Source organism: Peromyscus maniculatus, chromosome 11 (assembly GCF_049852395.1).
Source record: "Peromyscus maniculatus bairdii isolate BWxNUB_F1_BW_parent chromosome 11, HU_Pman_BW_mat_3.1, whole genome shotgun sequence".
Taxonomy (NCBI): domain Eukaryota; kingdom Metazoa; phylum Chordata; class Mammalia; order Rodentia; family Cricetidae; genus Peromyscus; species Peromyscus maniculatus.
The window spans coordinates 61,619,019-61,631,493 of NC_134862.1; the positions used below are offsets into that span (position 1 = coordinate 61,619,019).

The window sequence follows — 12,475 nt, forward strand, 5'->3', positions numbered from 1 at the left end:
GGGCATTGTTTTCCTGGTATATAAAAGAAAGAGCGAGCGCTCCATAATAACGCCTTCCCCATAAAGCTGTTGTCAGAGTCCAGTGTGTGCGGGAGCATCTTCCTCACCTCAACCCCATCAACTCTCAAATTGTTCCCTTTGAAGAGGAAGCCAACTGGAGGAAAAGAGAAACATCTTATAGTTGCTGTGTCTCCTCTGGTTGAGTCAAATTAAGGCTGGGGTTTTCAGGGACAAAGAACAGAGCCTCTCCACAGGACACCTAAGACAAGAAAGCAAGTGGCATTCGAGGCAGGCCGAGAGTTCTAAGAACTGACTTTGGATGAGGTGTGGTGTCCCCGAGTCACTTGTTCATATGGGAGGAGGCAGGATTCCTACACGAACAAGAAACAGCCTCACGTGATCCTTCCTCTCGATATTTCAGATCTACAGTTTAACTCAGAGCCGACCGCTCTGGACTCGGTAAATCTAAGGATATGGAGAGAGGCTGGGTGAGAGGAGAAATGGGGTCCAGTGACCAGAGCAGCCGCTAAGCACCACTTAGTGGCTGTCAACCTCTAACCGAGCGGCAGTTTATTTGGGGTGGGGTCCCCTCTATTGCTCCCAGGACATTCATTGCTACCCTCTCTGGCTAAACACTGCCACTGCCACCCATGCAGCATCTGTGTCTTTAGAGAGAGGAGAAGAACCCCGAAATGCAAAGCCTGTCTGAAGACAACTGGCCCAGAGCTTATCACTCATTTGGAAATAGCCATACGGGTCAACACCACAGCAACATCACGTTGAAATAATGTGTGTGTGTGTGTGTGTGTGTGTGTGTGTGTGTGTGTGTGTACACAAAGCCCACAAAAGCAACCCAGTGACTTGTCAGCACACTAGACAGTTCATGTCAGGATCCTGTTCTGAGTAAGGCACCCACATGGTATGTAAAAACCTCTATTTTTCACCGAGAAAGTTCCTATCTTTGTAGACCACATCTTCAGAGTCACCAACAACTTCGTTGCCCTAGTCAAAAGTATACAGACCCAAGCATAGGAGGAGGGAAATCTGAGCAGGGAAGGTCAATGTGAGAGAAAAAAAAAATCCTGTGTCAGCAGCCATGGCAGAGGAAGATATGGCTCCTGGCCTCCTGCCTTCAACTCCGAGACTTCCAAGTCATGTCGCCTCCCTCCCTGGACACTCCACACTACCTGGGAACGCTGCTCCAAACCTCGAGTGTTCTGAAACTAAAGAGGGCAAGTTTCGATGCAAGTATTTGCTCCCCACTCCGGGTCATCATCCACAAAGCCCAGCAAGGCCCTAATGCAGCCAAGAGAACACCTTCCCCGTGTCCTGACTCCCTTCGGCCACTACTATCTATGTTCCTTCACCGGGTTCCTACGCCATCTGTAACCTCTCTCTTCTCCAGCTGAAGAACTCCCGCATTCTGCCACATGTCCCTGTCCACCCAAGGAGTGATTCTGGGGCCAGGCTCTCTGTCTTGCATGGTCTCTTCATTTGGGACGTGTTGAAAGATTCACTGGATGAATTAAGAACTCACGTGACCCTCCCCAAGAGTCTATGGAAAGCAGCTTTCTCCAAGTGTCTGCACCCCCTCCCCCGCCCCACACTCTACAGGCAAAGTCCCAATGCTAAGTATGCACTGCCTCCCCCCCACACTCTACAGGCAAAGTCCCAATGCTAAGTATGCACTGCCTCCCCCCACACTGTAGAAAGAAGGTCATAATGGGAAACCCACCACCCCTCAAAAGAAGCAGGTCTGAAAGGCCTGTTGCTCGTGCATCCTGAGTTTCTGGGAGTAGGGACCAGGCTGCTGGCGGAGAAAAGGGTGCCTTCCAGGCCCAGGGGCTTATGGCACTTGTAGAACCAAGCTGTGCTTTCTGGCCAGTTCTGTGTGTCTGTCATCTCCTGCCACACCACCCCCAATCTGTTTGCCAAGGACCTCAAGATGTTTCCGGAAGGTTCTGAATTATTGACAAACTTAGGGAAGATGCTTTGGAAAACACCAAGTACTAAAACAGACCTGGACAGCTAGTGCAAACACTTGGCCGTCAGCAGTTTCCTTTTTAAGGCCAAAGGGGGAGAACACAGAGGGGGGGAGGCTGCCTTGGCTAAATAATAATGATATTCACAGGAGAGCAGACACTGGATTCCCAAGTTCAAGACCTCGGGGGCTCTACTCACCCCTAGCCATCGCGCTCCTTTATTGGCCGCCTGCTGAATCTGGACTCTTTTGAGGGTGACATGGTAAACAGCTCCTTCCTCAACTTCTTCACCCCAGTCCTGAATCGAGCTCTGCCGGGCAGGGGATAAGGAGAGAGAAAGGGTCGGTTGTGTGTGCTGCTGTTGTTCGAGTCCCCCTGGCTAACCCCGCTGTATCACAGCTGCTCCCCCGCTTCCAGCAGCACTCAGAGCCCAGGACGGGCTGTTGGGAATAGATATTCCAATCAGGGCAAGACAAGACACACTGGAAGGGGCAGAGCTGAGATCTGCTTGGCTGGGAGCCCTTTCCTGCGGGGTCAGGATCCTCCAGCTTCTCTAGTTCAGTTCCTTTTCCTAGACTGGCCACATATCTTAAGTCGGTTTTTTTTTTTTTCAAGTTTTCTTTTCTTCATAAGGAAACTGTGATTTAGTCCTGATCAACTCTGTCCCTTTAAGTGAAATGAAAAAGAACTCATTTGCAAAAACAAAAAAGTTTATCCCTAAGTGCCCAAACATTTGAGCAATGTCGATTTCAAACTCCTGCAAACAAGTGTTTTAATGCCAAGAGCTCTCTTTGGGAAGTGAAGTTGTAGGTCTTTTTCTCCTCTTACTGTTTTGGAACCCAGAAAAGTTAGGGGGAATGTGGAAAGTTTTCATTTCCGTAAAAATAAAAACTCTGGCAAGTGCAGAGAAAGCAACACATCCTCATGCCTCTTCCACTGAAATTCACACAGCGACCCCCTGGATAGCCATGTCGCCTGCGGAACCTCGGATCAGCGTTAAAGGGACTGCTCCCCCCCAACTGAGTTCTCGTCCCTGCCGAGTTCTGCTCTCCTGACGCGCATCTGTCCCAAACACCCCGCGGGCGATGCCTGAGTATGCAGGCAACGATTCTAGGGAGAAGCAGCGCAGAGGGAGGAGGGATACAAAGCCGAGTGAGAAAGTTCCCCTCGGAGCTCGGGGTGGCTCCGATCACTTCGACAAGACTCTAACGACCCGGCCCGAGAAAGCGGGAGGTGGGAAGGTTCCCCCAGCAGAGAAGCGTCCGGGGAAGGCAGGGAGCTCGCGTTACCATTTTAGCTTGCCAAAGCAATTTCATTCTCAGTTTTCTCTCCGGTAAGCGAACACTGCATGATGCGCCCTGCTCCGAGGCGGCCGCGGCGTCTTGCTGGCCCGGCTCCGGGTCCCCGCGCTTCCCACACGCCCCGCTGCCCCGCCGCCGCCGCCGCCACCGCCGCCGCGCGGGACTCGGCCACAAAGGAGAGCGGCCAGCGAGCAAGCGAGCGAGAGAGCGAGCAGCCCGGGAGCCCGCGGCCGCAGACTCCTCCCCGCCACTCAGTGATGTCAGGCTTTCCTGTTTGTGCTTGCGAGCGCACTCTCCCTTTCAGAAGCCCCGCGGATCAAGGCAGCGAGCAATCGTTGCTCCAGCTCCGCAGTGGTCGGGAAGGATCAAGGCAGCGAGCAATCGTTGCTCCAGCTCCGCAGTGGTCGGGAAACGACGCTTTCAAGTAGACCGGTTCATCGGGGGGTTTCCTGGTGGCCACCAGGTGCCAAAATAGAACCATGTGTGCCACACGGCATGTGTGCGCGGCCTCCGCAGCCTACTTCGCTGAAGGAAACTGGAGGAATTCAGGATGAAGGACACTTGTGTGATCTGCTTGCTGTTTGGGATTTGGAGTAATTAAATCAGAGTGCCCTCGGCTTCAGGGAAGCTTTTCATTAGGATAAAGTCAGAGGATACCTGGGTATCCAAAAACCGTGCCTGGGGGCTCTACCCTACCCTGCACCTGCAACTGCTGGGACTCGTTCCTACAACCCATTTTTGTTTCTTTGACGGCTTTCTTGCTTTTTGTTTGGACAAAAGGTGGCCCTGGCTAGCCTTGAACTTTTGGAACTTTTGTGGCAATCCTCCTGCCTCTGTATCCTGAATACTAAGATTACAGGCATGCATCAGTCCCACCACCAATTCTGATAAGGCTTAGTTTACCGGCCTTCCTGGCTGCTGTGGCTGACAGACAAAGCTGGGCAAGGTTTTGCTGGACCTGACAGTATGTGGCATGGGCCATAAGTGGTCCTGGGTTTCTGGAGTTTCTGTGAGTAGTCATGTGGTGTCTGTACTGTGGGGACACCATAGGATAATCACTAGGGAAGGGCCCTTCAAAGGACACTGCTGGTGGGAATTTTATCTTAACACAAAGATCTATGTGGGACAATACGTTACATTTTAAAAGATCTAGTTTCAGTAAATCAACAGCAAGAGATAACCAATAATAATGCAGCCCAGACTGCACCTTCCAGAACTCCGCACCAACCACAAAAAGCTGAGGGCTCCAATGTTTTACAGGAGCCACCCCTGATCAATTTGAAAAGGACCGCCACCTAATTGCCGTGCTAAGGCATAGCGCTGAGCTTTGATTAGTAATAAATATATCATGAGCTGCAATGTCAGAGATCAAATGTGCAATGTTCCCAGAAGGGCAAAGCAAGGAAGCACACTTCAGGGTGTCTTCAAGTCAGCTGAATGCTCCTCACACAGCCCCAAGCTTCAGGGGTCCAAGACTGTGGAGCGAGAAGTCCTTTTTCAACCAAAATGACTGTTTCTGTCATTTAAATATCAAATATGCACACAAACATATACATACATTCCTTCTGCTGTGCTCAGTGCTTAGGACAGAGTATCCCAGGAGCCAGAGAGAAAATATGTGGAGACCCTTCCTCAGACTTGTCAGGCCTTCCTCAGGACCCTGGCTCACACCTGCAGAACTTATTTGGTGATCCTGAAAACAGCAAGAGGCAACCAAGTGACCCTTGAGGTTTATTTCCACACTGCTCTAACCCAGTCCAGACTGTAAATTGGAAGATTATTGAAAAACTTCTTCAGAGATAAACAGCTTCTTCTCCAGGAATTCCTGGAAAAGGTGGCTCGGACCTCACAAGCCCCTCCCAGATAGCTCTCCCCGAGGCTCTCATCCTCCAGCAGCTGCTGTGTAAAGGGAGGGACAACAGGATCCAGTCTGAACCGGACTTACAGTGCCTTCAACTGAGATACCACTTCCTTGGCTACAAAGTGGGACAAACATCCACCCAATTTAAGAACAGTTAAATAAAGTAACATGTGAAAATCACCTGGTGCATGGAGAGTTGTCCAGAAGGTTCCATTCTCTCCCATTGCCTTTCCCCCTAAGGGCTACTGGCCCAGACTCCATAAGAAGCTCAGTTATGTCTGCCATGCAGAGAAATCTAAAACAAGGTCTTCCCAATTACAGTTCAAGAGAGGCTTACCAAGAATGATCATTTGTGTTTATTCCTAAGAACGTGTTCTTTAATCCAAAAGCCCTAGTAAGAAGGTAATACTGATTACATTGCCTATAGGTGAAATATTTTAAAATAAAATTTAAAAGCCCTCATTGACTCCAACATTTGATAGTTCTAAGTCACGTCAAATCAGCTGTTTTGTTTTATCTTTTTCTCCCCGTATGCCTGCACGCCGCTACAACCCACCATGATGGCAATGGACTGAACTCTAAGTCCCCAACGAAATGTTTTCCTTTCTAAGAGTTGCTGCAGTCATGGTGTCTCTTCCCAGCAACAGAAACCCTGACTACGACGTAGGCTAACTAGAAATGAACTTTTAAAGGAAAGATGGAAGGGAGGTGGGGAGGAAGAGGAGAAGGAGGTACACATGTTAGGTGCGCATGTTGACGAGGACACAGGGCAAAGGGACCCCAGTATACTGTTGTTGGGAATGGAAGCAGTATCCACTGGGAAAAACAGCACAGCTGTTGCTGAAGAAATTAAAAATACATCTACCAGAAGATTCAGTAATGCCAATTACGGATATTTATAAAAGTATGAAACTCCAGATCGCTAAGATATGCCTACACCTCCATATTTATTACAGCATTATTCACAATGGCTAACCTACAGAGACAATCTAGCTGTCAATCAATGGATGAATGAATAAAGAAAATGGGATGTAATGGAGTTACCCAGCTTTTAAAAAGACAGAAGCCCTGTCACTCATGACTACATGGATGGACCTGGAAGGTGCTATGCTGAGGGAAATATGTCAAGCTCAGAAAGATGATGTAAGATCTCACTTCCCTACGGAATCTGAGTAGTCAGTCAAACATACACAATCAGAATAGAATGGTGATGTCTGGTGGGTGTGGGAGGAGGAGGATAGGAAGGAATGGTCAAAGAATACAAAGTTTCAGTAGTACGAGATCATTTTTGCACAGGGCCGATAGCTACTGTATTGTATGTTTTAAGTTGCCTGAGAGTAGATCTTACATGAATGTGATAGCAACAATAACAACAGAGCAGGAAGAAACCCTGAAGATGATGCCCCTGTCCGTGGCCTTGATGGTGGTAATGGTTCCAAGCTCATCAAATTACAAATTGAAAATACATACAGCATGTCACATGTCACTCATACCTTCATGAAGTCACTTACAAAGCTTGTCTTGAAAATGACAATGCCAACATAAGATGGCTAGAGATAGCATGACCTCAGCTTTGTCATCCCCAAGCTCAAGGCTGGACTACAATGTCTTATGCCCAATGAAAAGTTTAGAGGAAAAAATAAAAATAAAAAATAAAATAAAATAAAATAAAAAGTTTAGAGGAGTCAGGCGGTGGTGGCGCACGCCTTTAATCCCAGCACAGGGGAGGCAGAGGCAGGCGGATCTCTGTGAGCTCAAGGCCAACCTGGTCTACAGAGTGAGTTCCAGGACAACCAAGGCTACCCAAAGAAACCTTGTCTCGAAAACAAAAACAAACAAAAGTTTAAAGGAAAGCAGCCCTGAGAGAGTAGGAATAATATCAACAACTATGGGGGAAATGAAATGAGTGGTCTACGATCCCTTTACACCTTGCCTTACCATGGCTGAGTAGCAATTGTCTCCTTCCACCCCAAACTACTACCTAAGGGGGAGCCTTTCCTACTCACTGCTAATAGAGTTGACATGAAACCAGTAATAGCCATTTGCAATAATTTTATGTATAACTATACCTTCGGCTAACTGTAGATCCCCAATAACAATTTTAGAGGAAGATATAAGCAAATAAGTCAGATACTTCTTAACTTTACCTCCCGTAATATCTAAGTACGGCTGAAACACGAGGCACTCGATCCTCTGGACAACCCCATGAATGCTTCTCGCTGGTCTTCAGATTGGTGGGCTGTGTTGCTTAGCAATAGCTTCCCACACGCAGTTTCCCAGTATCATCTGGGCATTCTGTTCTGGTTGTTTCCAGCTGTGAAAACTGGGATTGGGCTGGGGGTGCAACTCATTGATAAAGTGTATGTTTAGCATGTCCAAGGCCTTAGGTTTAATCACCAACCCCAAAATCAAAAAAACAACAAAACCCCGGGGTTGCCCCATTGGCCTACTTTTTGCTTGAACTTTCAACCTTGCTCTGCAGAGGACGAGGAGCCAGTCATGCTTGGTTAAAGATGAATGTCCTTTAAACAACAGATAGTGGCTGCCATTTTCTCAACGCACACTGACCTTATTAATTATCACAGAGATACTAGAAAGTATCAATTAAAATTCTCAGTGTTCTGCTAGTAGATTTTTCTATTCATGTAAGCAAATTATGAGCCAATTTTAGACAGTCCTCTTGTAACTAAAGAAAAGGCTGCCCTAAGGGATGGAAAAGAAAGAAGGAAGAACTATAAGGAAATGCCTTTCAACAATGGCGGGCCTGAGGCAGGTGGCTCCTGTGGCCGTGACAGCAAATATTTTTCAACTAATATTTGAATCATTTGTCGGTGGTTACTCTTAATTGCTGGTGATGCTTACCCATAGAGGAAGCTGAGGTAGGGAATACCATTTGTACCTGTGGCTGATGCGCATCAACGCCTCATCTAATTATAGATTTCTATAAAAGAAAAAAAGGACCCAGCCAGAAATGAGTCCAGAGATGTAAAGATCAAAACACGGCAAGCAGATGAGACATGTCACCAGGTTCTGTGACATGTAATAAAACACCACAAAGTGCAAGGTGAGTGAGTGACCTAACCTGAACATGAAGGGCTTTGACGGAGAGTCTCAAAGGAGTTATTGGACAATCACCTTTTCTTCCCCAAAGCCAAAGGAAGCTCCTTTTGTCATGAGCACAGTATTGAAACAGATATGAGCCTCAAGTCAAGGAGGACTGGTGTGGAAAAACGGCAAAGTGCAGTGACTTTCAGTCAAGACATCAGGCGTTGAGGTCTAGTCCAACCACTTCACCCTGAGGCGAGACCTTCATTTCAACCCAGTTAGTCCTATTAAGAAGATAGGACTATAAAGACTTCTGTCATTGGCTCCCAGAAGGAACTGAGATGATACACATCAAGCCTTTAGCACAGTATCCAACACCTGGCTACTCCTCCGTGCTGATAGCAGCAGGAGCCGCCATGTGTTAGGTTCAAGAATTGCAGAAACTAATGATGTTAAAAAGCTGGCCCCTCTTAAGTAGCTCAAGATTTACAGCTTGAAGACAGAATTTCATGATACAAAGATCACAGAGAGCCCTAAGCCCCACACTCTGTTCAGTCCAGTGAGCAATATTTACTGAGTTGCTACAAACCCAGAAAAACACAGGGTTCAATGTTCCTACCTACTTCAATCCATCCTCCTCCTCCTCCTCCTCCTCCTCCTCGCAGTAGCCAGAGCGATCTTTTCAAATCACATGACCATCTCCTCCTGTTCTTTACCCCCTCTGGGGGCTCCCTATTGTCAAGGATAAAAGCCTAAACCCTCCCTACACCCCATGCAGCCTGGCTGAGGCGGGCCTCTGCCCACCCCAGCCTCCCTCCCCTCACCCCATGTTCTCTCATACTTCAGCTGCTTTTTTCCCGACATCTTGGACATAAGTGACTCCTCCATTTTCCTTGTGTGGGATGTCCGAGGCTCCTCTTCTTGCTCTGGTTTAAATCCCGTATCACGTGCAGTCACGGCACCGTATTCCTCTCTCCTTGCCGCTCAATCACAGTTGAATACTAGCACTGACAGACTCTTTTACTAGACTGTAAACTCCATGAAGGCAGAGATGATGCCAGGGTTTCTCTCCCCCTTCTGGGCTAGCTCCTTACAGGGCTGAGCACACAGAGACCTGCTACGACTATTAGCATTGCAGATGCCAAAAATAACCAGCGTGAGAGAGATGATTTGACAGCTGGATTGGAGGGGGTGTTGTGTTATAAATTCGATAAGGGGCTAATAAAAATGGCTGAATGACAAATAAACCTTCGATATTGCCACTATCTTAAAGTTAATTATAATTTATAAGGAAAGGAAAAGTATAAAGGGACTGTGTGAAAAAATGATTTTCCAGTGCTAAAGACCAGCAGGTAAGATTAGCAGCTCAGAGTAAGCAGAGCAGGGGCACTGAGAGAATGGAACTCTGTCTTACTCAAGGGCTTGCTCTCGAAACGACTTGCAGGAACTGGAGATGGGTCAGAGAAGAACAGAACACACTGCGTCTGCAGAGGACCCGGCTCAGATGCCAGCACTAGGGTGGGCAGCTGTAACTCCAGCCCAGGCATGCATGGCTTCTATGACACATACACTTAAGTGCACATAGGTGTACGTGTACATGCATGGTTTTAAAATATATTTTTAAAAAGTTTTAAGTCTTCCGGGAGGGGCATGGGGATGAAGACTTGGGTAGATATAATTAAGATGCATCATACGCATGTATCAAATTGTCAAAGAAAAAATAAAACTATTCTTTAAAATTTATCATATAATACAGCTTTTTAAAAAAGGCTGTTGTCACTTAGATTTTCAAAGACAAAGAGAAGCATGCTTTGGAAGAAAAGAGTGGGTACAGGGAGACCACATACTTGAAGGGGATAGAAAGAGATGAGATGTGGACCCTGTGGTCCAGGAAAACAGGGACAGACAAAGTAGCCCACCCTACCCAACAAGTTGTTTGCATTGATACCTGCTGGGGAAGAGAACATCCATTTCTTCAACATAGTATCACCATGTAATCAACCATACTCTAGGGCAGGCCCCATGCCCAGGAGGAGCTGGCCAACACAAATTAGACTCCAGTGAACTCCATGGTTTGATGGGTTTTCTCTCTTTCTCTCTCTCTTTCCTTTTCTCTCTCTCTGTCTCTCCTCTATCTCTCTGTCTCTGTCTCTCTGTCTCTCTCTCTCTCTTTCTCTGTCTTTTTCCTTTTTTTGGTTTGCTTGTCTGTTTTGATTTTCTTTTCTTTGGTATTTTTTGTTGTTGTTTGATTGTCTTTTTTGAGAGAGAATGTGAAGATGGGTGGATAGGGATGTGGAGAGGATCGGGGAGGAGTTGGGGGAGGAAAATGGTCAAAATATATTGTATGAAAAAAATAATAAAAACTTTAAAGATAGTTTGAAATGCTAAAATAGTGCATCAACTAGATGACTATCACACTTGTCTGTAGATTAGCTTGCGAGGGGGAAGAGGGCGGAGAAGGCTGTGGAAGGAATGCCCTTCTAAATGACCAGGAGGAGAGCTTTGAAAGAAAGAACCGATTCTGAGTGGTGTGGGAAAAACAAACCCTGTAACTTGATGATAGGCTATGCTACAGGAAAATGAGAGAGCAAAGCAAATCAATAAATCAACAAAATTAAAAGTTTTAGGACTAGAACTCTGAGGACGGAGGGACATGTAAATAAAGATAAAATAAAAAGGGATTCTACTTTGGGGAAAGAAATATTGGCTCAGTTCTGAGGAGAAAGAAACTAAAGACAGTGGCAGAGGAGTGGCCAAAAAGAGAGGCGCGGACTGGAAATGTGAGGGAGTCCATGTGCGGGAAGAGTTCACGGGAGCCCTGGGGGAGGGGCGGGAGGGGCGGCATGAACCAGTCTCCTAAGAGGTGCCCCACGCGGAGAAACAAAATCAAAACAACAAAAAGTACCAGAGAAGAGAGCGGGATGGAGGGAGGAGGGTCAGAGCTGAGGCAAGTGATGAGAAGAAAGCTCACCGCACTTAGAAATTCTCGAACTGAAGTCAGTGCTGGAAGACAGACAATGGACTTGTCAATATTTCACACAAGCGCTGCCCTCTGCCATTGTTGCAAGATGCTGCGTGGATTTTTAAGAACCTAAAAATGTTTTTGAAAAAAATTATCGCAGTTATTCTCTGACACTCTTCAATAAAATGTAACCAAAGTTAATTGAAAGTCTTAGTGTGGTCAGTTACATAACAGCGGAATTGCTGAATGGCTTAAACACTGTGTTTTCCCAGAAATACTTGCCTTCTGGATGAAACCAAGAATGGAAAGTTCCTGGCTTCGGGAACGACGTCTGCGAAGGTGGAAAGAAAAGAAAGGCCTACATGATGGGAATGAAACTTGAACAAAAGTTCACCAAACTGCCTCACACATGCTCACTGCTCACACAGGGAAACAGAAACACAAAGAAACGGTGGGGTTCACACTTTAGAAAGTTGATTGCTGCAGAGATGGCTCAGAGGTTAAGAGCACCGAGTGCTCTTCCAGAGGTCCTGAGTTCAATTCCCAGCACCCACATGGTGGCTCACAACTATCTGTAATGAGATCTGGCACCCTCTTCTGTATAGATAATAGAAAGTTGATTGTGTGTCCATCAGATAATCCCTACTTTCTTAAAAGAAAGAAGAAAAAAAAAACAGACAATGTTTCATACATTGCATTGCCAAGGAAAATTTTAGATAGCTAGGCCCTTGATATTTGCCTGCTAAATTGACGGAGTCAGTTCACAGTGGCCCATACTGATCCTGCTTGCTTTAAAGCCTGGAGTGAGGTTTATTTCACCTTACACCTTCGGTCCATCATGAAGGGACGTCAGGGCAGGAGAGAAGAAGAGACCATGGAGGAACACTATTTAGTGGACGGTTCTGAGCTCTTGCTCAAGTCCCTTTCTCATGCACCCCAGGACCACCTGCCCAGGCGTCACACTGCCCACAGTGGGGCGAACCCTCCCACATCAATTATTCATCAAGAAAATAGATCTCACACACTTGCCTACAGGCATTTTCTCAGTTAAGTTCCCTTTTCCAAGATGACCCTATCTTTCGTCAAGTCGACAAAAAGGTAGTTGGCACAGGCTATAGAATGGAGGAAACTACCTTGCTTGGGGTAGGGAGTAACTCCCAGAGGGGAGTTACCTGGGCTCATTTGGCTTCTTTTAGTAACGGAAAAGCTGCTGCTCCTAACAATCGCAACAGCTCACACACACCTACCTGGTTCTCCCTTTTAATCCTTTCTCCAAGAGTGGTGGTGGTGGTGGTGGCAGTGGTGATGATGATAGTGCTGTGTG

General features: G+C 46.8%; 1 protein-coding gene across 3 annotated transcripts in view; it reads right to left on the reverse strand.

Annotated features, from left to right (window-relative positions):
- Positions 1 to 12,475, reverse strand: part of Rgl1 (ral guanine nucleotide dissociation stimulator like 1) — a 255,966-nt gene that overhangs the window by 110,685 nt on the left and 132,806 nt on the right. The window contains exons 1-2 of one of the 3 annotated variants that reach the window (XM_076547616.1): positions 3,272 to 3,450; positions 2,182 to 2,292 (exon numbers count right to left, since the gene is read on the reverse strand). The exons of 1 other annotated variant lie outside the window; for it this stretch is intronic. In XM_076547616.1, coding sequence (XP_076403731.1) covers positions 2,182 to 2,292; positions 3,272 to 3,298 — 138 coding nt within the window. In that variant the 5' untranslated portion in view covers positions 3,299 to 3,450. Of the gene's footprint in view, positions 1 to 2,181; positions 2,293 to 3,271; positions 3,451 to 12,475 lie in introns of those variants that run through there. One more of the 3 variants, XM_076547614.1, reaches the window with a different exon arrangement.